Raw genomic sequence first — 25793 nt, forward strand, 5'->3', positions numbered from 1 at the left:
CCTAAAAATATTCAACCCAAAAGGGATAATGATATTTACCACCAGATGTCTCCTATACATTTTCAGGATTTTATATAAAAAATATTTTGTATGATCCAAAGCATTACTCTCATCTTCCAAAATGCAAAAATAGTTCATGTTACAAAGAGCTGGATGGGAAGAAAGAGAAGCCAGTCTCTGCAGTCTGCGAAGTTTATGCAGCTCTGTAACGTCAGGTGGCTGTTTAGGGGCCACGGCTACCACCTGGGTGGTCCAGCAGGGGCACACACGCATCATCCCCCACCATTGCCTGGTCTCTTCAGTTCTCGCCCACATCAAATCTGACATAACCAATCCTAAATTACTCTATCTGCAATATTGGACCCCAGACCTTCGAATCTGTAAATTACCAGGGAAAATCAGGCTATAAACCAGCAAAGGGCAAAGGATGTAATTTGAGAGGACTAACTTGCAAACTCTGATTGCGTGACATAGCAGAGAGCAACCCAAAATTGTAATCAACTGCTTAATACTTTAAGAGCATTTTACTACATACAACTTTGGTCTTGCTTTTATTTTTCAAAGGCCATGTTCCCCATAGAAATTTAGGCACATTAGAATCTAGAAAATCAAGTTATGCAAAGAAGCTTTTAATGGATTTACATCTCTCAGGTGCATTAAGATTCTGTTAGAAGCATATTGAATAACTATGTTTAACAATACTTATTTGTTGCCTGTTACGTGTTAAGGTTCTGTGCTCAATGCTAAAAGGAGATAAAAATGATCTATAAATAAAGTCAAGCAGTTGAGGGAAGTGAAAATGGGTTCAGTACACACAAAAAAAACACATTCCAAGGCAGAATATGAGTCTGAAGAGTACTGGAGTGTGATGCAGAACCATCACAATGAAGACAAGCTTCATGCAGAAGACATGTGAGACGAGCTTCGGGGAATGCACAGGTAGAGATGAGGGCAAAGGGATATCAAGCAAGACAAAGCAAAGGTAAAGGTCTGGAGGTAGGAAAACACATGAGCATTCAAAAAAACAGGAAGCTGATTAGAGCAGTGGAACTCAACAGGGGTGCTCTAGGAATTCGAGATGTCCTAGAACACAGGACAGTCACACACAATGCAGCTGTGTCCTGGGGTCTACCTGCTTTCACATGTTCTGCCAGACAGTCACTTGGGGGGGGGGGGGGAAGGGGGTAACCTTATTAATGACCTCACCTAGAAACCAACTCCATTTTCATGTAAATGCAAAGTAATTTTTGCACAGATTCAAAACACATTGAATTTCCTAGGAATACAACTACCATAGAAAGTGATGGAAGATTATATGTTGTTTCGTCTGAAATGATACCAAGATTTCAGAAAATCACGACCCTGATGGGAACACTGCTCATGATGTTGGAGCCTTGACTACAACACATCCATGGATGTCTGCACTAGCAGCTTTCGAAAGCATGGTCATTTTCCATGACCTGCCTACTCCACTGTGGCTTCTACTGGAATCATGTCTGAGCATTTACATATTGGAATGCATATTATTTTGCAATAAATTACTTTACCTTTCTCTTTTACATTATACTAGAGGGTTACATTGGGTTTTTTTATTGAGGTATAAATCACAAATGATACTACATTAGTTTCAGGTGTACAACATAATGATTCAATATTTGTATACACAAAACGATCACCACTGTAAGTCTAGTTACCATCTATCACTGCACGGATACAAAAACACTTTTTTTCTTGTGACCAGACCTTTTAAGATGTACTCTTACGGGGGTGCCTAAGTGGCTCAGTTGGTTAAGCTTCCAACTTCGGCTCAGGTCATGATCTGGTGGTTTGTGAGTTCTAGCTCTACAGGGGGCTCTGTACTGACAGTGTGGAACCTGCTTTGCATTCTGTCTCCCTCGCTTTCTGCCCCTCCCCCACTTGCATGCACTCTCTCTCACTCTCTCTCTCTCTCAAAAATAAACATTCAAAAAAACATGTAATTTTAGCCACTTTCAAAATATGCAAAACAGTAGTATTAACTTAGTCACCATGCTATATACATGGCAGCCCCAGGACTTACTTATTTTATAAATGGATATATTGATTTTTAAAGATATTTTAGTATCAGAAAATGACTATAAAATCAATGACTTGAAGATTGTATATGAATGCAAGACATAAAGGAGAAGAAAGAATCAAAACAAGATAGTCTGAGCTTGGATCACACAATTAAAAGTATTTTTCAAGAACAGGAAGAGAACAATCTTGGTGCTTCATCCTTGGAGGGTTTTATCCGCACCACCCCTCCCCACCAAATCTTTAAAGTATTGAGATTTCAGACCTTGACTAAGTGAATTTTAGAGAAGGAGGGGTTCTGGAGATCATGTCGTCTAGTCCAAACCCTCATCTTGTAAGTGAGGAAACAGGCCCAGCAAGGTAAAAAGGCTTGAACACAGGTCATCAGGAGCTTTACAAACACTGATTTTGCTAATAGTTTTCCTGCCAGCAACGCATCCTCACTCAATGGTTGCTCCATCTGCGTTTCTAAGCCGCACAGGTCACCGCTGGTGGATTCCGTTCACCAGCAGCCACATGCGGGAGGCACGGACTATTTACCTTTTGCGTGAAGCTGGTACAGAGGCTATGTGACAAAACGGAGGTGAATGAACCTCAGAAAATACACGCAGCCTGACAATCATAAAACATAATATCACTCATAATAATCAGCAGAAAAATAATCCCAGGCAAAAAAAAAAAAAAAAAAAGGGAAAAAAAACCTCAAGGAAGATACAGATCTATATCTAAGTATGCAAAGGAAAGCATCGTTTCAGTGTTTTTAAAATCCTATTTGGGGTGATTAGAATTATTTTTCCTCAAAATAATATTGAAGATAGGCAGAATTACTAGTATTGGAAAATGATCCTAAACCTATCTCTTTATACTGTTAGAACCAAACTGTCTCTCCTGGATGACAATGGCCTATTGTCTAATTTAAATTTTTTAATGTTTATTTATTTATTTATTTATTTTATTTAAAAAAAAAATTTTTTTTAACATTTATTTATTTTTGAGACAGAGAGAGACAGAGCATGAACAGGGGAGGGGCAGAGAGAGAGGGAGACACAGAATCTGAAACAGGCTCCAGGCTCTGAGCTGTCAGCACAGAGCCCGACGCGGGGCTCGAATTCACGGACCGTGAGATCGTGACCTGAGCCGAAGTTGGACGCTTAACCGACCAAGCCACCCAGGCGCCCCTTTTTATTTATTTTTGAGACAGACAGAGACAGAGTATGAGAGGGAGATGGGCAGAGAGAGACAGAGACACAGAATCTGAAGCAGACTCCAGGCTCTGAGCTGTCATAGAGCCCGATGCAGGGCTTGAACTCATGAACCACAAGATCATGACTTGAGCCGAAGTCAGTTGTTTAATCGACTGGGCCACTTAGGCGCCACCTTTTTCTTTTTTTTTTCAATGTTTTATTTATTTTTGAGAGAGCCTATTGCCTAATTTAAATAGTAACAACTCAAGTTTTTATTTATTTTATTTTTTAACGTTTATTTATTTTTGAGACAGAGAGAGACAGAGCATGAACGGGGGAGGGTCAGAGAGAGGGAGACACAGGATCTGAAACAGGCTCCAGGCTCTGAGCTGTCAGCACACAGCCGGACGCGGGGCTCGAACTCACAGACCACGAGATCACGACCTGAGCCGAAGTCAGATGCTTAACTGACTGAGCCACCCAGGCGCCCCAACAGCTCAAGTTTTTAAACACCCAGTCACAAAAGGTAAATTCGTGGGGAGAGAAAAACAGTCAGTTGGTACAATTTCAAAATACTTTGTAACAAAATGACAGAGATTAACTGATTTTTTTCACTTTTTGGCAGTGTTATCTCTTATCATTCAATAAAGACTTATTGAGAACCTTCTGTGTTGGTCAGGCTCTGCGTCAGGCATTGAATGTGAGAATGGCCAATAAAACAGACATGGTTTCCTGCACTCCCAGGACTATAACGGGATACAGTAAAACATACAATGTCAGGACCACGTGTAAGTAGTGGGTGACCAGGATGGCAAGCTCACAGTGTTTGCAGGGACACACCCACATAAACTAGAGTACAACGGGACTGGGGCTACCCTTGCCACTTGCTCAAAGTTGGAGATGAAGGAGAGAGGCAGCCATCTGGCCCTCTTATTGAGAGAGTGCTTTTTTTTTTTTTTTTTTTTTTTTTTAAAGATTTTGCTTTTAAGTAATCTCTACACCCAATGTGGGGCTCGAACCCACAACCTCGAGATTGGGAGTCTCATGCTCTACCAACTGAGATAGCCAGGTGCCCCCGGAGGGTGCTTTTTAAATAGGGCCTTGTGATGCCTGAGTGGCTCAAGTCGGTTAAGCAACGGATTTTGGCTCAGGTCATGATCTCACAGTTTATGAGTTCAAGCCCCACATCGGGTTCTCTGCTGTCAGGGCAGAGCCTGCTTCAGATCCTTTGGGTCCCTCTCTCTCTGCCCCACCCCAGTTCACTCTCTCTCTCAAAAATAAATAAACATTAAAAAAAAAAAAAAAGTTTAAATAGGGCTTTAAGGGACGAGAGGATTTCACCGACCTGAGAAGAGGAGGGGCATTCCAGTAGATGGGAGTGGAAGTGGACAGACAAGGAGAGACGGAAATGACCGGCTGCTCCAGGGAGACCACACCTGTGGCACCAAGAGCAAGAGCCCCTGGAGAAGTCACCCAGGCCCAGGCACAAGGCTTGGCGAACCCTGCCAAGGAGTCCTGCTGGTATTGAGGGCAGACTCCCCGGTAAGTAATGCGAGGAGAGGGCCCTGAGGAGCAAAATGTCCCTGTTTGTTCAAGGAGGCAAGACCGGGCAGTAATGAGGACAAGGGGCCCTGAGCTCAGCAAAGACCTGAGTCTGAACCCTTGTTCTGCCCACACACAGCTGTGTGAGCCAGCCTTTGTGAGCCCCGCTCTTTATCTGGGACGAGAATGCTGGATGCTAGGAGCATTAACTAAGATGCTGAGAAAGCCCTTAGCACAGAACCGGGCACTCAGAACGCCAATTCAGTAAATGGAACTCATTGTTATTCGGGCCGCCACCAGGGGAGGGGGGTGACAGGGAGAAGAAACAGGGAAATAAGAAAATCAGTGGCTCTCCTCGACCTTCCGCGAGGCATGTCACATTAGGAACATCAGTGGCCTGCAAGGCAGGTGAGGGGCACGGGCCGGGGGAGAGCTGGCTCCGAGCAGTTCTGTCTGCAAGCTCCCTCTATCTAGGCAAGCAGGGGTGAGGACAGAGGAGCAGAAATGTGAGCTTCACACAGGGGCCTTTTGTCGGCCCACTGGGGAGGGCCGGGTGCCTGCAGGAGCTGGAGCTGCTCACGGCTGAGGCCACCACAGGGAGACGCCGCAGAGGAGCTGACCTCTCGGCCAGCTGCGTTCTCAGTGGCAGCTCTTCCTCTTCTGCCCACACCCACCTCACCCGGGTGAAACCCAGCTTCCTGGCTCAGGCGGCCAAGCTGAGCGCGAGCACACGCTAGGCGGTACACGGTGCTCCCCCTCAAGTTCCTCCCCCCACCCCCACTGCGGCTACAAACTCTCCTGCATTGTGCTACCTCCTCCCTTAGTCTAATGAATAAGTTTCTTGTTTCCCTTAGCAGCCCCCACCGCGCTCCCTGCCTCTTTCTCTAGCTCAGTGAGGAATCACCATCATCATCATCACCACCATCATCATCATCATCGCTGCAACAGTGATAATACTAACGACAACTGAGTGCCCGGTACTCTTCTAAATTCTCTACCTGTAATCCCCTGGGTAGGTACTGTGAATCCCACCCCCCGTTTCACAGATGAGAAACGGGGGCCCACACTGCATAAGTAAACTGCCCAAGAGCACACGGCTAGTAAGCAGCAGAGCCACGATGGAAAATGCAGGCGGGCCAAGTCCAGAGCCACAGCCTTTCCCCTCTGCCTCCCACTACTAATGAGGCGGGCTGTTCTCTCCAGGACAGAAGGTGTCTCCTGAGGGTCAGGTACTCATAGGCTGTTCCTGAATGCAGTCTGCTTTGTCAACCTCAAGATCTGCTCGTTTTTAAAGATAGCAGCTGATGGGGCACCTGGGTGGCTCAGCTGGTTAAGCATCCAACTCTTGATTTTGGCTCCTGTCATGATCTCACGGTTCGTGAGTTCGAGCCCTGCACAGGGCTCTCTGCCATCAGGGCGGAGCCCGCTTCTGTCTCCCTCTCTCTCTGCCCCTCCACCACTCACATCTTTCTCTCTCAAAAATAAACATTAAAAAAAAAGCCATGTTTTTTGAATACAGATGGCAGCTGTTTTTGTTACGAGCTTTCAGCACCTTGAAACACACTCATTAAACTAACAGTTCCCTTTGGGAATAAAATCCTAATGGCATGCTCAGTGGGGCTTATCTCATCAGCCTGGCTGGTCGGAACACCCTTGGGATGTGGCTGAGTAGGATCAGTTGTTGTCGTGTAGAACTAGTCACACCTGCTGCTGCTGATTTTGGTTTTACCCACTTTACAACGAGAAATGCAACGGCAGAGAACTCACGCCCACATGTTCACCCTATTTACTCATACCCACCACACACACAGAAAGGCACTCAAATACCTGTCCCATCATACAGAGATAACACACGTCCATCAAAACCTATTCTGCGTCCCACGTACCCAGGCGAAACCCAAATGTGCACTTGTGTACAAGCCCCAGGTGAGAAGGGATGAGTTCCCAAAAGCAGGCAGAGTCAGACATGCAAACATATGGCAGACACCTAACGACATAATAGCTGATATTTATCAGCGCTTCCTATAGGCCAAGAGCTGAGCTAAGTGTCTTTGTTTTTCCTACTTTATCTTAGTCAATCCTCTCAACTACCTATAAGACATTTTTTTAATCATCTGCATTTTACAAATGGGAAACCAGAGCTACATAGAGTTAAAATAACTCGCAGAAGGTCAGACAGCTAATAAGTAGCCATCGAGGTCAACTGCTCCTAGAACGGAGGCAGATCCCACATGATTGTTATCATTCCCCATGTACACCTTGTATCTCAAATGTCTTTCATCTAAAGCAAAACTCTTTTGATTCCCCCCAACACCTGCTGCTCCCACACCACCGATAATGTTCCATCTCAGCAAACAGCGCTCACTGTCTGTCTAGCTTCCCAAAGCTGTCCTCAACTCCTCCTGTCCTGCAAAACCCACATTCAACTCCTCAGCAAACCCTCAATCTATCTAAAGCCCTCTTCCTCCTCTGCTACTGTCATCCCTTGCTTGGACCATTGCAAAAGCCTCTAACAAGTGTCCCTGCCTCCATACTTGCTCCTCCACATCCATTTTCCCTACATCAGACAGATTTTAATCTTTTCAAAATATCAATCAAATCATATCCCTCCCCTGCTTAAGATTTCCCACTGGTCACCCCACTGTACTCGACAGAATCTGAACCTAACATTCTGTCCAACAAAGCCCAGCCCTGAAACGGCCCCGTCTTCACCTCCGGCTCCATCTGATATGAGTCCCCCTCCTGCCCACCATGGCCTGGCCACACTGGCCTGCTTGCCCTCTCTAACTCCACTTTGCTTCTGGCGTAGGACCTGTCTTACCTTAACTACTCTCTCGCCTGGAACGTTCTTTCTTCTAATCTCCACATGGCCAGCTCCTCCTCATCCGTGAGGTCTCTACAGGGTATAGATGGCTACCTGTCCTGCAAAAGTCCATGTCCCCCTTCCAGAGCGTGGGGTTAGCGTTCTGTCCCCACTTGACTCCCAGTGCAGCCATGTGGGCCCAGGGTGGCCAAGTGTTTGCCAAAAAATGGCAGTGGGATTGATGTGGATCGCTGCCAGGCCAAGGCTTTAAAGGGACAGGTGCACCTTTTCCACCCTTTTGCCCCTTCCTCTAGCCAAAGGCAGAGGACTCTGAGGTCCTAGGGGATGACACAGCCTCAAGATGGAAAAGGCCTGTGTCCCCAAATCACCACATGGAGGAAAGCCACTTGTTGCCTAACTAGGTACCCCTTACTGGACTGCTCCATGAATCAGAAATAAACTTCATTCGAGAAGCCACTGAAATGGGACTTACTCGTCACAGCTGCTAGAGATACTCTAACACAGAGACAGTCCCTGACCACTCAGCCTAACTAGCAACCTGTCACCTTATCACATCACGCTGCATGGCATTTATCATTATATGTTTCCTGTTTATCGGTTATCTGCCTTTCTCAACTGTAACGTGGTATCTATGGGAGCCGTGACCCTATTTGCCTGATGCGTACATCCCCAGAACCCAGAGAAGTGCCTGACACAGATCAGGTGATCAATAAATATTCAGGAATGAGGGAATGAATGAGCAAGTGAGTGAATGAACCTGCTCGATAAATAGTTACTGAATCGAAGAGGAAGAGCAGTAGTTCAGAGGCATGTCCCACCTTGGAAGCCTTGCACTTGTTTCCCTTGATTGGAATGCTAGCCCTGAGATATCTGTGTGGCTCCCTCTTTCAGGTATGTATTCGAATGTCCCTTTTGCAGCAAGGCTTTCCCTGACCACACTTTTCAAGTCCTAACAGTTCACGCACGCACACACACACACACACACACACACAGCCTCCCTTCTTGCTCTGTTTTCTTCTTCTTCATAGAACTTATCAAACATTGAGTTGGTTAACTCTTTGTCTCCGCCACCCCAAGAACATAAAAAACACCATGAGGGTAAGGAACTGCTCAGAATAGTGCCCTAGCACATAAAGATACTCAATCCATTTTTGGTGAAAGAAGGAAGTAGGAAAGGAAGGAAATTTAATTCTGTGAGGGGAAGAGGTGGGTAGATTCTGCAGGTGAGACAACACGGGGTTTATGCTGGAACAAGAGGAGAACGGCCACACGAGCAGTAGACAGAATATCCAACAAAAACTTCCTGAGGTTAAAAGCTTGACTCCATTACCATAGTTTTTGAACTGCAATTCTGTGATGAAGCAATGCATCACGGACATGATGTTACTGCTTTCACAGGTGGTGCCCACAAAATGAGGGATCACCAACATGCTCGGATATTTCTTTTTGAAATAATTCACCCAGTTGGCGATCAGAGTGGACTTCCCACAACCACGTTCTCCAGACAAGAGCAAAATAGACTTGTCAACTGGAAGAGGATTTATTCTGAAAAATAAAGGGGTAAAATGTAGTCAAGAATATTTACAAAGGAAGGGAGGGAGAAAAGATTGTTCTGCATCTCTCTCTAAGAGATAGGAAATTCTAGCTAGTCTCAACTTTAGCCTCAATGGGCTCTAAGTAAGTAATCTGCCCTCTGGGCTTTAGCTCTGCCCTGTGTAAAATTAGGACAGAGGAGATATGGTAACCGTGGAAGGCCCTTCCAGCTACACAGATCCTAGGGTTGTCCAGTAAAAACCTGGGCTTACATCAAGGGCCCAACCTGCCCAAACGCCCAGGAGACCCTATCACACCAGCCCACCGTCCTTGTATCTGTGCTGCTTACATCTTCCCAGGGACACAGCCACCATCACCAAACTGATCGTCCACAGAACACCATATCAGGAGACAATACAAAATAGAAGCACTCATATGCCAAGGATCCCCATCGATCCTGACTACCATGACATTGCAAATGACCATGATTGTTAGTAACTCACTAAGAGGTAGTCTGCTCCTCTACCAGGGTGACTTGGCCTGTAGAACGGCAGAAAGAAGATTCCTCTGCACTGGCGTGGGCACAAGATAACTCATTGCTTAACTCCTGTAGTGAAGTACGTCCAGATATGCAGAGGATTCCCAGGTATCACCGGTGTCACTACATGCAGACTTCAATCCTATTCCTTACACGTCCGTGATTTCATAAATATGTGCCTAGTGATTTTTCACGGAGGTAAGTTCCAAGGAGGCAGTTACCAGGCTTCTTGTACTCACTGTTGGATAGCTGTGGCTGGGACAGTACTAATCGCACGCTGCTGAATGAGTGAATGGCATAAAATAAGCCAGCCTGACATTCGGGTTCAGCAGAGCAAGAAGATCAGTGTGAAGAGCCATTAAAATAGAAACCTAAAGCAGGTTAGGATCATTAAATAGAAGTCACTCCCTAAGAATTCCATCACCATTATTATGAGTTAGGAGTCAATGTGTTATTGCTTTAATTATGTCTCCATGAAATGTGAATGGCAGAATCTGATTTTGTGTCCTATTTCCACCCTTGCCCTCTTTAGGTCTATCCTCAGCCAAGCAGCCACAGTGAGCTTGTCAAACTATGTCACATATGTCATTTCTCTGTCCAAAAATGGTAAAAGCTCAAGTCCTTACGATGACCTGTGAGACCAGATAAGACCCTCCCCCTCCCCCCATCCATTACATGTCCACCCTCGTCCCCCACCACCCTCCCTACAGCCCTGACTTCCTTCCAGCCTCTGGCCTCCCTGCCATTCCTCCTGCCTCAGCACCTCTGTGTTTGCTGTTCCCTCTGTCTGGAATGCTTGTCCAACCCATATTTGCATAGCTTGCTCTCTCACCTGTTTCCAGTAGTCAGCCCAATGCCACCTTCTACCAGACGGCCTATTCCCTTTCAAAATTTTATACTTCACTCCGCAGCACGAAAGACACTGAACCTATTACATATTTTCCATATTTATCATGTTTGTTACCTAGCTCCATAATCTAAGCTCCGTGGAGGCAGGGGTTTTTGTCTCTTTGTTCACTGCTGTGTCCCGTGTCTAGAACACTCCTTGGCACTTAGCAGGTAAAACCAATGAAGGAAAAATACAAATAGAATACATCCACATAATTAGGCTAGGCTCTGAATAATTTCTTCTCAGTAACAAATGGAAAATGAAAACATTGCAAAGCAATCTGTGGCCATTGCTCTAGACGGTCAGTTACTAAGACAATGCCTGGAAACCTCAAAAGAACGCCCCTTTCCACTACCTACACATATAATTTGGGAACTTACAGTCCAAAGCATTGTTTCCAAATGGCAAAATCCTGTTTCCACACAGCTAATTTCGAAGGACTTATTTCATTGTTGTTTTTGTTTGGGCACAGTCAGACTTGTCACTGCAGTACAATTTATCAAATTTTTCATCTACTCTGAAACGCTTAAAGTTATAACCTGTGTGAGATACAACTCACGTACCAAAAACTCATCATTGTCCAGTGTATACTTCAGCGGCTTTCACTATATTCACACGGTTGTATGAATATCGCTACTAATTCCAGACCATTTTCAGCCCCCCACAAAGAACCTCCAGACCCTCTAGGGGCCATTTCCCGTTTCCCCTCTTCTTTCATCCTCTGGCTGCCACTAACCTACTTTCTGTCTCTATTGATTTGCCCATTCAAACCTAAGGGTTTTTTTTATTGGGGGAGGGGACAGAGAGAGGGGGACAAAGGATCTGAAGCGGGCTCTGCACTGGCTGACAGACTAGACTGACAGCAGAGAGCCCGATGCGGGGCTCGAACTCACAAACCCTGAGATCATGACTTGAGCCGAAGTCGCATGCTCAACAGACTGAGCCACCCAGGTGCCCCTCAAAGCTAAGATTTTTTAAACACATGACCTATAGATCCAAACTCCTGTAAGTTTTAAAAGCCTTGACTGAGCTCCATGTCGTATTAACCAAATAACTGGTCTTCCCCTTGGCAGGAGTTCCCGGAACCACAAAAATGGTGGTAGCTCTACACCTCGGTGAGCTGAAATGGTGGGTGCAGAGACAGGGGCAGAGGCGGCGGAGGGGGATGGTGGAGAGGGAGAGGTGGGGTGAGTGGCCGAGCCATCCCAGACATTGTGGGTTTATTTCAAACTACAAAACTGACAGAATAAATGCGATCTGTGGTAAGAAGTGGAGGCGGAGGATGGAGAAATAAAACTATCTCGAGAATCTCCCTATTTCTACTGATGAGACAGAGAGGGACGCTGACTTCACGCCCCAGCCTCCTCATGCCTGTGGGGGGTGAACCCATGCCTCCCGGGTGGGGAAAGATATGGGGGTTTTAATGTGGACGACGCTGGACAAAACAATGAAGGAGTGCACACACTGGGTAAGAGAACTCAATTCTGTGCACAAACACAAATAATAATGTGGCCCACAGTAGGCACTTAATAAGTCTTAGCTGAATGGGGCGCCTGGGTGACTCAGTCGGTTAAGCATCTGGCTTCAGCTCAGGTCACGATCTCGCAGTTCGTGAGTTCGAGCCCCGTGTCGGGCTCTGTGCTGACAGCTCAGAGCCTGGAGCCTGCTTTGGACTCTGTGTCTCCCTCTCTCTCTGCCCCTCCTGTGCTCATGCTCTGTCTCTCTCTGTCTCAAAAAATAAATAAAAACATTTTTAAAAATTTAAAATAAGTCTTAGCTGAAAATCTTCATGGAATAATGAGCTGATGATGTATGTGGAAGCTCTTTGTAAAATACACGACTCTATACAGATGCATTGTTCATATTTCCTAATCCAATTTCTTCTCCTTAAAGTCTTTCCATCGTTGTCAGGAATTACTTCCAGCAACTTAGATCTATGGGGGGAAAAGGAGGCAAGCTCTACCCTCCAGAGTTAAGAATCTTCTTGAGGAGACTGGAAGAAACTGAAACAGCCAGGAAAACTTTGCAAATGCAGAGTGATATCTGACAAGGAAATTCTAACCCAAGGGTGGCTTTTAGGAGGCCTCTCATGCAGGAAAGGGTGGGCATAGAAAAGGCGAGGTAGGGGAGGACGGCCAAAATTTGAGGGATCATAGTCACTAAAGTCAGGCTGTTTTGCTTAAGCCTAAGGAAAAGGCTTGAGATTTCTTGCCATCTTACCTGAGGACAGCATCTAACCCAGAGCCTGCTGCAGCACTGTTACGATCAGATCCCACATCCTGTAAGGCAAATCTTTCCAAGATTTCAAAGGTTCTGTTTGATTCCTTGGAAATAACACTTCTTTGCACTTCTCCACGAACTCTTCATGATAGAAACGTTCACAGTTGTGTTTGTAGTCTTTAGGGACAAAAAGATAAGTTTTAATGTCTTAGATTTGTTTCACATTTTCCATTACATGTGGTTATGATAAATGCCCAGGAAGATGTCTCCCCTTCTGCATCTGTATCACCTTCTGTCTGTGTTGGTACCATGTTTCACAGCCCATCACATATTCTAGTGAAAGCAAACAATAGGCAAGCAATTTAATCTTCCTAAAGCTATTCATATATGGAATCCTATTAGGATTTCAAGTTATTTCATGACCTCAGAATAACAAGGGCAAAAAAATAAAAAATAAAAACTGTATTTGCAAGGCACCTGGGTGGCTCAGTCAGTTAAGTGTCTGACTCTTGCTTTTCATTCAGGTCACGATCTCATGGTTGGTGAGATAGAGCCCTGAGTTGGGCTCTGCACTGACAGCATGGAGCCTGCTTGGGATTCTCCCTCTCTCTCTGCCTCTCTCTCTCTGCCCCTCCCCTACCTGTGTATGCTCTCTCCCCTCAGAATAAATAAATAAACTTAAAAAAAAAAAAAAAAACAAAAACTAGATTTGCTACATACATCCCCTCATCTTTTTAGATTGTTAACTAAGCATGAAGTTACCTAATTCAATCTTGTAGCAAACGTTTATATGTCTAACCATGGCAGGGGCTGGGAGAGCAGGGTGTATTTTTAGGACAAGATGCCCTGATCCAATGACAACCATGGGTAGAAGTGTAACTCTGCCATTGGGCAAGCCTGTTAAACTCTCCAGTAAAATAACGGGCAGGGCCAGACACTTGGATCTCTCAGAGATTCCATCCAGTTTCAATTTACTGTAATTCTAAACTCACAGTTTAATTAAAGTCAAGGTGTTCTGGACTGCCAAAATGCCCTTCTGTCTCTGGAGACATTTAGATCCCCCAAAGTTTGTTTTTGCTTTTGTTTTAATGGAGGAGGCTGTTATGCAGGAAAACGAACACCAGGTAGGCTAACGTGGTAGGTTCTGAAGATACTCACCTTACCTTGGACCTCCATACTTAACTGGGCTGCCCTTTGGTTCAGGTTAGAGCCAAACAGACCTGGAAATCCTACAGTCTGGCCAAAGTCAGCTTCAAATTTCAAGATCTTAGACAGAATTGGGAACGATCCCACAGTCTAATGGGTCTCTTGAGGTGAACTTGAACCTCACCCACTAATCTCAAGTATTTCCAAGGACCTCAGAAGTGTTTCTAAGAGTGAAGAGTATGAACCAAATAGCTCTATATTGTCTTATAATAACCACCAGCTTCCCAAGTGGCCTTTTGCTACCCACCACCCACTCCCATCAGATTTTGGAACTACCTGGGTGATTAAAGGGTATCAAAGATACAAAAGAAAAATAATGTAGCGATTCTTTCTAAAGCCTTTTTTAAAATAATTCATCCATTCTGTAACTTCTAATTCACACATTTAGTCCATATATCATACATTCAAAACTAAAGTCTAAAGCAAGCTAATTTTTCAGTAATGACTAAAATCAAAGGCAAAGGAGAATACTATGGAGACCCGACCTGTCTCTAACCCAAATACACAGACAGGCTTGATTCTTAAACACATTAGTAAATATTAATCTACATAATGCAGTTCAGATTGAGATTAGTCACTAATAGTGATATAAAGAATACCACTATTAACCATATTTCAAGCTTTGGCCAAAAGCATAGATCCTTCCAGCACTCGTGTGTGGTTATTCGTTTTTATTAGCTTTATTTGCTCTGTGCCTAACATGCATTAGGCACTGTTTTTAGGTATTTTACACACATTATTACTCTCAAGGTGGCTAATGTTAACCCATTATACACAAGAAGAGACTAAGGCTTACCAATATTGCCATTTGCTCAAGGTCACACACAGCTAGGAACTGAAAAATCTGAGATCTGAGAACATGTCTGTCCTTACACATTCTAAAACCCCAAACTTGTAGTAAATATTCAGGATAGTTTTTGACACTCAACACGCATTCACCTACTCTAGTTTCAGTAACAGCCCCAGATTATCATTTGGTATCCCATCCTGTCCCAATTCTCCATTCATGTTATTCCAGTGGGTCTGACTCTACCTCCAGCTCCAAGGTGACATATGACCCAGGATTAGTCAATCAGAGCGTCACACTCTCTTGGCACCAGTGATTAAGTCAGATACAAGCATATGGTCTCAGGCTAATCAGGGACAGAAAGACTCAGTGATAGGACTCTGAACCATTTCTGCCGGACTTGAACTTAGAGCTGACCTTCCTTCCATGGTGGAGGAGCCGAGGAACTGAGGCAGCATCAGACAGCAGAGCCATGCTGAGAAATAATAAAACACCAGGGCTTGGTAACATCATTGGAGCCACTGGTTGAAGCCTGAGCTGAACCAGACCTAATCCTGGGCTTTAAACTTCTATAACCTAATAAATCCCTTTTTCGTTAAAGTCAGTTTGAGTCACCCGCAACCCAAAGAGTTATGACTGACACAGCATTCTTTTCTAGGACTCCAAAATGATTTGGCTTGTAGGCAGAGTTGATGGGCACAGGTGGGATTTCACCACCCCCTTCTTCCCCACCAACACTGCATTTGAATGACTTTAGGTGAGTCAACTCTGTCCCTTCAGTTTACCACAAATCCACCTGCTCCCTACCATAAGGACTACGGCCTGCCTGGCCCCCCAAAAGCATTTGGGAATGTACCACCTGCCATCACGTTGCAAGCCCACATTAATTGGGCCTTTACAACAGTACTTCATAACCTTTTTTGGATCATTGGGTCATTGAACCTTCTGAGAATCTGATCAAAGACACAGGCCATCTCCATACCCCCACCCCCTGCAAAACACACATATACGTGTAAACATTCTATTTTTTTTTTAAATATAATTTTAAGGGCAGCACAGATCCCTCCCAAAGTCTGTCTAGGTGAAAGACCTCTGCCATTCTCTAATATTGCTCTTCCCCTTTTATTCTGTATGTGTCCATGAGTCACTACTTTCAAAAATAAATGTAATCACTTCATTTAGAGGCAGAATGGCAAGCTGTGCTTATCAAACTTTAATGGGTATGCAACTTACCTGGTCATCTTATTAAAAGGCAGACTCTTATTCAGTAGACCTGGAATGCATTTCTAACAAGCTCCTAGGTGATGCTCAGTGCCGGTCCATGGATTACTGAGTGGTAAGGTTGAAAGAAAATGAGGGGGGATTTCGGAGTCAAAATGCCCTGGGTTCAAATCCCAGAATGATCCCTCGCTAATGATGTGATATCAGGGAGGTCACTTAACTGCCATACAGCAGCTTTCATTTGCTCATCTGTAAAACAGGATTTATAGTGCCTAACTTGCAGGGCTAAATCTTGAAGATTAAATGTGAAAACATACAAAAGGCACCCAAAAATTAATAAAAGCTCTCTTCCCTTTAAATAGGGGTTTCTCAGCCTTGACATTATTGACATTTCAGGTTGGAAAACACTTTCTTATGGGGGGCTGTTGTGTCTGCTGTAAGATGTGTGGCAGTTTCCCTGACCTCCACCCATTAGGACACCAGGACCATCCCCTGGCTCTGATGCCAGAATGTCTTCAGATTTGGCCCAGATGCCCCGCAGGGAACAACGAGCTCTGATCGAGACGCTCTGCTCCAGATCTACCACATTAACTGCCAAATATTTTAGGTCGTCTCAGAGCTCCTGAACTTCCTCAACAGTCTTCCATGACCCCTCATTTGCTCTTATTTTCCATTTCAAAAATCTCCAAATAGAGAAATGCATGTTACAGGAATATGGTAACGATTTTAAAGGTTTAAGGAATATGTTCAGTCGTTTAAAGGTTCCTCTTACAAAGAAGACATAACAAAACGTATTAGCCTTATGTTGATAATAGACTTAGCTCTCTCCGTAGTTACTAACCTATATTTCTGATCATTAAAGTGGCTGGGTAAAGTTGTTCTATCACAACTGACCAGTCCTTGAAAACCAGGTCCCCCAACTCGTGGAGATCTTTATAAAATCGGACACGGAGCCCTTTCCTAATAATCTTGGCCTTAAGCTTTCCGATCCTTAATTTTTCCTCATCAGTCAGCAGAGATCCCGAGGACAGCCCCTCCTTTTCCTCATCTAAAGTCTTCAGCAGCATGGTTCCAGTCCTAAAGTAAAAATACTGAAATGGAGACTCATTCAGAAATGCTGCTTGGATGACCTCAAACTCCATCAAACTGTAGCTGGGATTCTCCAGGACCCAAGGATAACCATTTTTTGCAGCAATGTAGAGGTTCTGTTCTACCATGGATAAATTGAACAAGTCAGTCACTCTGGAGAGCATTAGAGGCACATGGTCAGGGAGGAAGTCCCCGTACGTCTGACCCAGCATGCAGATGAAGAAAGGAAAACAGCTGTTCACATAGTCGAGACAGAGCTTCAGATACTGGGAGTGGAGACAAGAATGCTGTCTGAACAGGTTGGAGGGTGAGGGTGGCGGGGCCTTCAACGCTGACCACCTCAGGTCCACGGCTTTGAAATACGTGCCCTGGGAATTGCAGAGTTCGTTAAGCTGAGGAAAGATGTAGTCGGCCAGAAAGTCTCTCTCTTCTTGAAAATCACTCAGAGTCGAGCAGATGTAAGGCTGAATGGGTTTCTGGGGCTTTAAAACAAATTGGGCATACCTGTCTACATATGCCTTCTGGCTCATTTCACTTTGCTCAGGGGATGACATCGTGTTTAAAATGTAACAATTATCCTGGCACAGTTGCCAACCTCCTCTGCTTCTAAGAATTCCTCCTAATTGTGTTTGCTACAAACACTCTGAAAACTTTCCCCCAAAGGGTTTCTTTCTTACTGACATGCCACGATGAGAGGTGCCAACCAATGGACAGATCAGAGTTGAAAATCCAGTTTAAGTTAGGACTGAAAAAGAAAAAAAACAAGAACGGTCATTTTAGGATTAAAGGAAGTTCACATTTCCCCAGTTCTCCCCCAAAGCTTTTGCTGAAGAGCTGAGAGCCCGGAGGTGAGCAGGCCCTGGACACGAGGCCCCACCCACTGCCACTTCTGCCCCCTGTGAATTTGCAGATTATGCAAGGGGACTTCCTGAGAGGGTGAAAAGGAAGACAAATGCAGAAAATGAGCCTACTGCATCTAGGAGCAGACTTACTCAAGACCACTGACCAAGACCAGAAGCAAGAATGCAAATAGGTTATGAAGTTGAGGTCAGGACAAGAGGAAGAAATCAAAGTGTCACAAGGCCCAACACCAGTAGTGCACGCGGCATCTGAGAGACAAGGAAGTCAGGATCAAAGACCTTGACAGAGTTCTGTGATTTTTTTTTTTTATCTTAAGTTGAGCAGGCTCACATGAACTCCAGCCACCTACGTGAGCTGGGAATTCAATTCCACTGAGCCAATGATAAAACACACGCCCTCCAACAACGATGTAGATATGCGTGCACCCTGCTGAGAAGCAAAAAGTTAAATAAAAACGACCTCGTTTCATGAGCATTTTCTTTTTTTTTTTTTAATTTTTTTTTCAACGTTTTTTTATTTATTTTTGGGACAGAGAGAGACAGCGCATGAATGGGGGAGGGGCAGAGAGAGAGGGAGACACAGAATCGGAAACAGGCTCCAGGCTCCGAGCCATCAGCCCAGAGCCTGACGCGGGGCTCGAACTCACGGACCGCGAGATCGTGACCTGGCTGAAGTCGGACGCCTAACCGACTGCGCCACCCAGGCGCCCCTCATGAGCATTTTCTTAATGCAAACTCATTTCCATATGAAACTTTGCTTTTTGGGTTATGTTTTTTGCCTTCACCTGTGGAAAAACATCGTGTGATCATGTATAGGGCAATTTTTCATCAGGATCATCTGACAAGAATAATGCAGTACATTTTTAAAAAGTGTTAACCCTTTTGCTTTTAATTGTTACAATAGCTCAATAATAGATAATATTGCCACCATACTTTACAGATGAAGAAACGGAAGTTCAAATAGGATAAGCATGTCCAAAGTCACTTGGCTAGTGCGTGGATAGCCAGGATCTAAACACAGGTTAGCCTGACTCCAGAACACATATATTATAGTGCCTCCATATTATAGAGATCATGAAATACCTTAAATCAATGGGTGGGAAATACCTATCCAATAAATGATATTGTAATAACAAGTGGCAATTTGAAAAGAAAAATTAATTTAAGCCATACTCTCACACTACTGTACCAAAAAAAAAAAGTTATCCAAAATGACAGAATAGGCATCATAAGTGCTTTATTAACAGACTTCTCTCTTGCCATGTAGGAGGCTAAAATTAAATTGTCAGCCCTTGCAAATATCCACCTTCTCCTAGGTCCGTGCAATCAGAGGTCATTTCTATTTTGGTCTCTACCATGTCCCCAACACCTAGCATAATAATTGGTCCAGAGTGGGTGATAGGTAAATATTTGTCAAATGATAGAATTTAACATAATTTTCAAATTAAAAGAAAACATTATTGAATATTTGTCAAACCGGGAGAGGACTTCTAAAACTTACAAGCTATAGAAGAAATCACCAAAAAAATGGACAGATATAGTTACATTTTGAAAAGACATAAAAGGTAATCAATGGGCTGTAAAAAATATTTTCCACAAATAAATTTATCTTTACTCTAAAAAAAATACTGACATCCTAGTAGACATATAAGCAAAAGACACAAATAGATAAAAAGAAAAACAATGCAAGAATACATATAAACGCATATGCAACCTTGCTACAATTTTTTTTATGTTTAAAGCAATGATACAGATCTTTAAGTATAGGTATATAAACATTGGTGAAACTTTTATCTCACATATAGCTATGGAACTGTAAACTGGTAATTTCAGAAAGCGATTGGAAGGTATATTTAGAAGACAAGTGACAATATATTTCAAAATATATTAAAGCATTTATAATGTTTGACTCAATGATTCCACTTTCTGGGAATCACTCCAAGGAACTAATAGAAATAGTGAAAAACTATAGCCATTAAGACGTTCATTATATTGTTTCTGACAGGAAAAATGGTAAAAGAAAGAAAGCAAACTAAATGGTCTTTGCCAAGGGGCTAGCTAAGAGGATAAAAGTACGACCATGGATGGCAGGTTGTGCGTCTGTTAAAAAGACAGTTATGGACTTCTGCTTGTAGCCATAATAGAACGAGAGGGACTAGACTTATCTATCTTCTTCAGAAAATTAGAAAACTGACAAAACACATTAAATAGCTTTTTTTCAGTTATTAGACTTCAGGCAGTATGGGAGCATAAAGCCTAAGCGAACTAGAGTACATCAGAAAAAGTCCGGGGTACCTGGATGGCTCAAATCTCATGGTTCATGGATTTGAGCCCCCGAGTTGGGCTTTGCACTGACAGTGTGGAGCCTGCTTCAGATTATCTGTCTCCCTCTCTGCCCCTCCCTCGCTTGCACATAAACTCTCTCTCTCTCTCAAAAATACACAAAAAAGAAAAAAGAAAAAGTAGACTTCAGAACAAAGAGTATTACTAAGAATAGAGAGTGACGTTCCATGATGATAAAGGAGTCCACCAAAAAGACCTAACAATCTTAAGAGTGTATGCACTTAACGACAGAGCTCCAAAATACACAAAGCAAAAACTGGCAGAAAGAAGAAACAGACAAACCCTTAATATAGTCAGAGATTCAACATTCTTCTCTCACTAATCGATAGTTCAAGAAGACAAATAATCTGTAAGGATACAAAAGATCTGAAAAACACCATCAAACAACCTGACATTTTTTTTTAATATTCCACCCAACAACAGCAGAATACTGATTCTTCTCAAGTGCACGTAGAACAAGAACCAAGATAGATCATATGCTAGGCCAGGGGTCAGCAAACTACAGACCGGAAGTTAAAGCCCATCTGTTAACCTGTTTTTATAGAGAACATTCTATTGGAACACAGCCATTCCCATTCATATATTATATATTTCATGCTATAACAGCAGAGTTGAGAAGTTGAGCCTGTGAGGAGGTTTTGAGTATAAAGTCTGAAATATTTTCTATCTGGCCCTCTATTTTTATTTTATTTTATTATTGTTTATTTATTTTTGGGAGAAAAATAGAGAAAGCAAGCAGGAGAGGCACAGAGAGACAGGGAGACAGAGAATCCGAAGCAGGCTCCACACTGTCAGTGCAAAGCCCAGCATAGGCCTCTAACCCACGAACCGTGAGATCATGACCTGAGCCAAAGTCGGATGCTCAACCGAATGAGCCATGCAGGCATCCCTCTTTCTGGCCCTTTAAACGATGTTTGCCAACCTCCATTCTATGCCATAAACCAAAACTCAACAAATCTGAAAGAACTGAAATCATATAAAGTACACTCTTTAACCACCATGGAATTGAATTAGAAACTAATAACAGAAAGATACCTAAAAAATTCACAAGTTTTGGGAATTACACACTACATTTCTAATTGTAAACTCATGGGTGGAAGAGAAGAAAATTAGAGCAGTGATAGAAATCAGTAAGAAGGCATCGCTTGCCTAGTGGAGGGGCAGGGGACGGAAATAACTTGGAAGAGTCACAAGGGAACTCTTTAGGGCAATGGGAATGTTCTGTATCTTAATTATAGTGGTGATTAGGTAGAGGCATTCATCAAAATTCACCAACTGAACATTTAAAATGGGTGCGTTTAGTGGTGCCTGGGTGGCTCAGTCGGTTGAGCGTCTGACTTCAGTTCAGGTCATGATCTCATGGCTCTTGGTTTTGGCTCAGGTCATGATCTCCTGCTTCGTGAATATGAGCCCCTCATTGGGCTCTCTGCTGTCAGCGCAGAGCCTGCTTCTCATCCTCTGTCCCCCTCTCTGCCCCACCCCCACTCATGTGCGCGCTCATTCTCTCTCAAAAATAAAAACATTTTTTAAAAATGGGTGCATCTTGGGGCGCCTGGGTGGCGCAGTCGGTTGGGCGTCCGACTTCAGCCAGGTCACGATCTCGCGGTCCGTGAGTTCGAGCCCCGTGTCAGGCTCTGGGCTGATGGCTCGGAGCCTGGAGCCTGTTTCCGATTCTGTGTCTCCCTCTCTCTCTGCCCCTCCCCCGTTCATGCTCTGTCTCTCTCTGTCCCAAAAATAAATAAACATTAAAAAAAAAAATTTTTTTAAATGGGTGCATCTAAATTTTATGTAATTTATACTGAAATAAGTTTAATTCTTAAAAAAATCTGAGAACTAGCAAGAGGAAAATATTTATAATGGTTGGGTGAAAAGGCAAGAAAAAAAGCGTAGGCCATAATAACAACAGTGTCAACAAAATGCAGCTAAGTATGGGAAACAGCACACTACAGAGGTGAACGAAAGCTCTAAGCTCAGAAGACCGATTCCCTGGATTCAGGTTCTTATAGTAAGTTTCTCAATTTCACCATGCTTCAGTGTCCTCATCTGCAAAATAGGAATGACAGGATCCATATCATAAAATACTAGAGAAGATCAAACAAGTTATTAGATGCAAAATGCTACGAACAGTGTCTGTAACAAATATCCAATGAATGTTAACTATTATTATCAGAAGAAATGCACATGAGGGAAAAACAGAAAAGAAAAATGATATGGTAGCTGTGTTAGAATGGCTAATTATGGCAGATTGCAGCATATTTATTTCTCTAATCAAAATGACTGTACTCTTACCTCTGGGCTGCCATCCAGGGACATGCCATCCAGACGGAGGAAGACCCAGAAACGTCGGGGCCACGTGAGCCAGGGCCACATGAGCCAGGGGCACGTGAGCCACGGCCATGGCAGCCTCACAGCACCAGAAGCACCCAGGAGGCCAGGATAATGCTGGTGGCATGCATCACCACGGGATCAACTTTGACAAATATCACCCAGGTTACTTTGGGAAAGTTGGCATGAGGCATCACCACTTAAAGAGCTTCTGCCCAACTGTCAACCTTGACAAACTGTGGACCTTGGGCAGTGAGCAGACACGGGTAAATGCTGCCAAAAAGAAAACAAGACAGGAGCTGCTCCTATCATTGATGTGATGCGATGGCGCTACTACAAAGTTTTGGGGAAAGGAAAGCTCCCAAAACATGTTGCCTGCCATCTTGAAGGCACCATGGGGGGAGACGGAGCGGGGCTGCGGCTAGGTAGCTTGAAGCCACGTGGAGGGAGGTTCATTCAATGCTAACAAGTGCTTTTCAAAAAAAAAAAAAAAAGGCTGTGAATTATAGCTATATTATTTTATAATTAAATTTTTAAATTAAAAAAATCTCTAGAGGCCCCTGGCTGGCTCATTTGGTGGAGCGTGTGACTCTTGGTCTTGAGGTTATGGGTTCAAGCCCCACCTTAGGTGTAAAGATTGCTTAAAAATAAAATCCTAAAATAAAAGAAAATAAAAATAACAATCTCCAGGGGTGCCTGGGTGGCTCAGTCCATTTAGCATTGGACTTGGGGACTTCAGCTTAGGTCATCATCTTGTGGTTCTTGAGTTTGAGCCCTACCTACATCAGGCTCTCTTCTGTCAGCATGGAGCCACTTCACATCCTGTCTCCCTCTCTCTGTCCCTCCTTTGCATGTTGTGTCTCTCTCAAAATTAAATAAACATTAAAATAATAATAATAATAATAATAATAATCTCCACATCTTGCTCCAGAACTGCTAATAAAGAGCCTTCCCAGTTTTTGCCAAAATACGGGATTAATGGAGCGGGGAGGGGGAGTAGAGGAGACCTAAACGGAAGGAGTCATTTTTGAGTGGAAAGAAGATATAGAAAAGTAAGATGTGACTTTTAATTTTACTTTAAGGCAATTTAAGTCAAAAAACTTTTAACTAGAAACTTCATTATTACCATAAGTGGAAAACCCTTATCATATGCCACAAATAGATAGTAGCCATAAAAATAAATGCATTAAAAAACAGTGTGAAAAAATTCTAGTTAGATACACTTCTCTTTTTATTGAAAAGGTAGATTAACATGTACTTATTAGAGAGACATTTAAGACAAACTTGTACCAAATTAACTTTCTCTTGGCAGAATCAAAAAGATTGAAGCAGAATTGAAAGGTCCAACATCTACACCAGGAAATGAAAGTTATTTAATATCTGTCCCTGGCCCATCTGACAGCAGCAAGGGGCATCATGGTGGATACACTCCTAGAAGTTGAGCATGAATTTTGGAGTCATATAAACCCTACCTCAAATTGACTCTGTCACTAGGACCTGCACCTGTAAATCTGGAAATGATGACCACACCCATGTGACAGGGTTAAATGAGACTTTGCATAATAAGCACCTGATAAGCTTTTTTTTTTTAATAAAAATTTGTTTTAACACTTCTTTAAAAAAATTTATTTATGTTTATTTATTCTTGAGACAGACAGAGCACAAGTGGGGGAGGGGCAGAGAGAGAAGGAGACACAGAATCTGAGGCAGGCTCCAGGCTCTGAGCTGCCAGCATAGAGCCTGATGTGGGGCTCGAACCCACAAACTGTGAGATCATGACCTGAGCCGAAGTCAGACGCTCAACCGACTGAGCCACCCAGGCGCCCCTTAGCACTTCTAAAATGGACCTCTCATAATATCCTTACTTAAGATTTCTTAAGCAAGTTATCACTGTTTTATATTTTATAATCTACAAGGTACATACTAAGCCCTCAATGTTTGCTATTCCTATTGTTGTCAAAGTTAATATTACCTTTATAACATGTTTGCCTTCATATTTTGTGATACAGCAGCCTCAACAGTATTACTCCATGGATCACTGCACTTTATAACTAAAAGTTATGAGAATATCTATTAACTGGTCAGAAATTCCTCTGACCTTTTACAGAAATTTCTCTCAATACTTTAAGGCTTAGAAATTTCTATATTCAAATTACCTAACTTTGGCAATTTTACCCTTGACAGCCCCAGATTTTTTTAAGCTTCTTATGCTTAAAATGTCCATTGGTGGGAATGTAAATTGGTACAACTATTCTAGGGGGCAATTTTTAGTATCAAAATCCTTTTAAAACATGTCATATTTTTTACCAAGCATTCCAATTTTTTTTTTAGAAAGATAGAAAATGCAAGACGCCCCAAGCATTTCCAATTTTAAAAATTCATTTTGTATATAAAGATTTATCTATAAGGATTTTCGTTGCAGCAATATTTATGATGGTTTAAAATTGGTAAAAAACTAAAGGTCTAACAACAATAAATCGAACAATTACAGCACAGTCATGACACGAGACAATGTTAATCCATTAAAAGACACCTTGCAAAAATATTTACATGGGAAACTGTTTACCACATATTGACAAGTGAAAAAGAAAGTTCCAAAAATAGTATTATTGTGTGATCCCCATTTAATTTAAAAATATATGTTAGATTTTGGGGTACCTGAGTGGCTCAGTCAGTTAAGCATATGACTTTTGATTTCACTCAGGTCATGATCTCACAACTGATTCTCTCAAGATTCTCTATCTCTCCCTTTCCCTCTCCCTCTCTCCCCTCCCTTACACATTCTCTCTCTCTCTCCTCCTTTCTCAAAAAAATAAATAAATAAAAATACATGTCAAATTTCAACACAGACACCAAGATGCTAGTAGTGATCTATCTCATTAATGCATACAGGTTATTTCAATTTTCTTCCTTGACCTTTCTTTTAATTTTCAATCTTTTTTATAATGCACATTCATGGCTGTTGAAATCTTAACACAATAAAATTTCCTTTTTTAAAAAAAGCCCTCAAACTCTTCCCAGTAGTCAAGAGGTGGCTAGAACAATGTAAGAAATGTTTAAAGGGCGCCTGAGTGGCTCAGTCGGTTAAGCATCCAAGTTCAGCTCAGGTCATGATCTCAGGGCTTGTGGAACTAGAGCCCCGGGTCGGGCTCTGTGCTGACGGCTCAGAATCTGGAG

At 43.1% G+C, this 25793-nt stretch overlaps 1 protein-coding gene and 1 non-coding gene across 2 annotated transcripts in view; both read right to left on the bottom strand.

Annotated features, from left to right (window-relative positions):
• LOC115518783 (putative tetratricopeptide repeat protein 41) overlaps nucleotides 1-25793 on the bottom strand; it is a 64135-nt gene that overhangs the window by 33994 nt on the left and 4348 nt on the right. Inside the window, exons 2-3 of the mRNA XM_032593801.1 lie at nucleotides 16841-17833; nucleotides 16462-16590 (exon numbers count right to left, since the gene is read on the bottom strand). Of these exons, the coding sequence (XP_032449692.1) occupies nucleotides 16462-16590; nucleotides 16841-17642 (931 nt within the window). The 5' untranslated portion in view covers nucleotides 17643-17833. The remainder of the gene's footprint in view (nucleotides 1-16461; nucleotides 16591-16840; nucleotides 17834-25793) is intronic.
• TRNAG-CCC lies at nucleotides 4238-4310 on the bottom strand. Its single transcript has one exon. It is a non-coding gene; the product is annotated as a tRNA-Gly (tRNA).

This window comes from Lynx canadensis, chromosome B4 (genome assembly GCF_007474595.2).
Source record: "Lynx canadensis isolate LIC74 chromosome B4, mLynCan4.pri.v2, whole genome shotgun sequence".
In the NCBI taxonomy this organism is placed as follows: Eukaryota; Metazoa; Chordata; class Mammalia; order Carnivora; family Felidae; genus Lynx; species Lynx canadensis.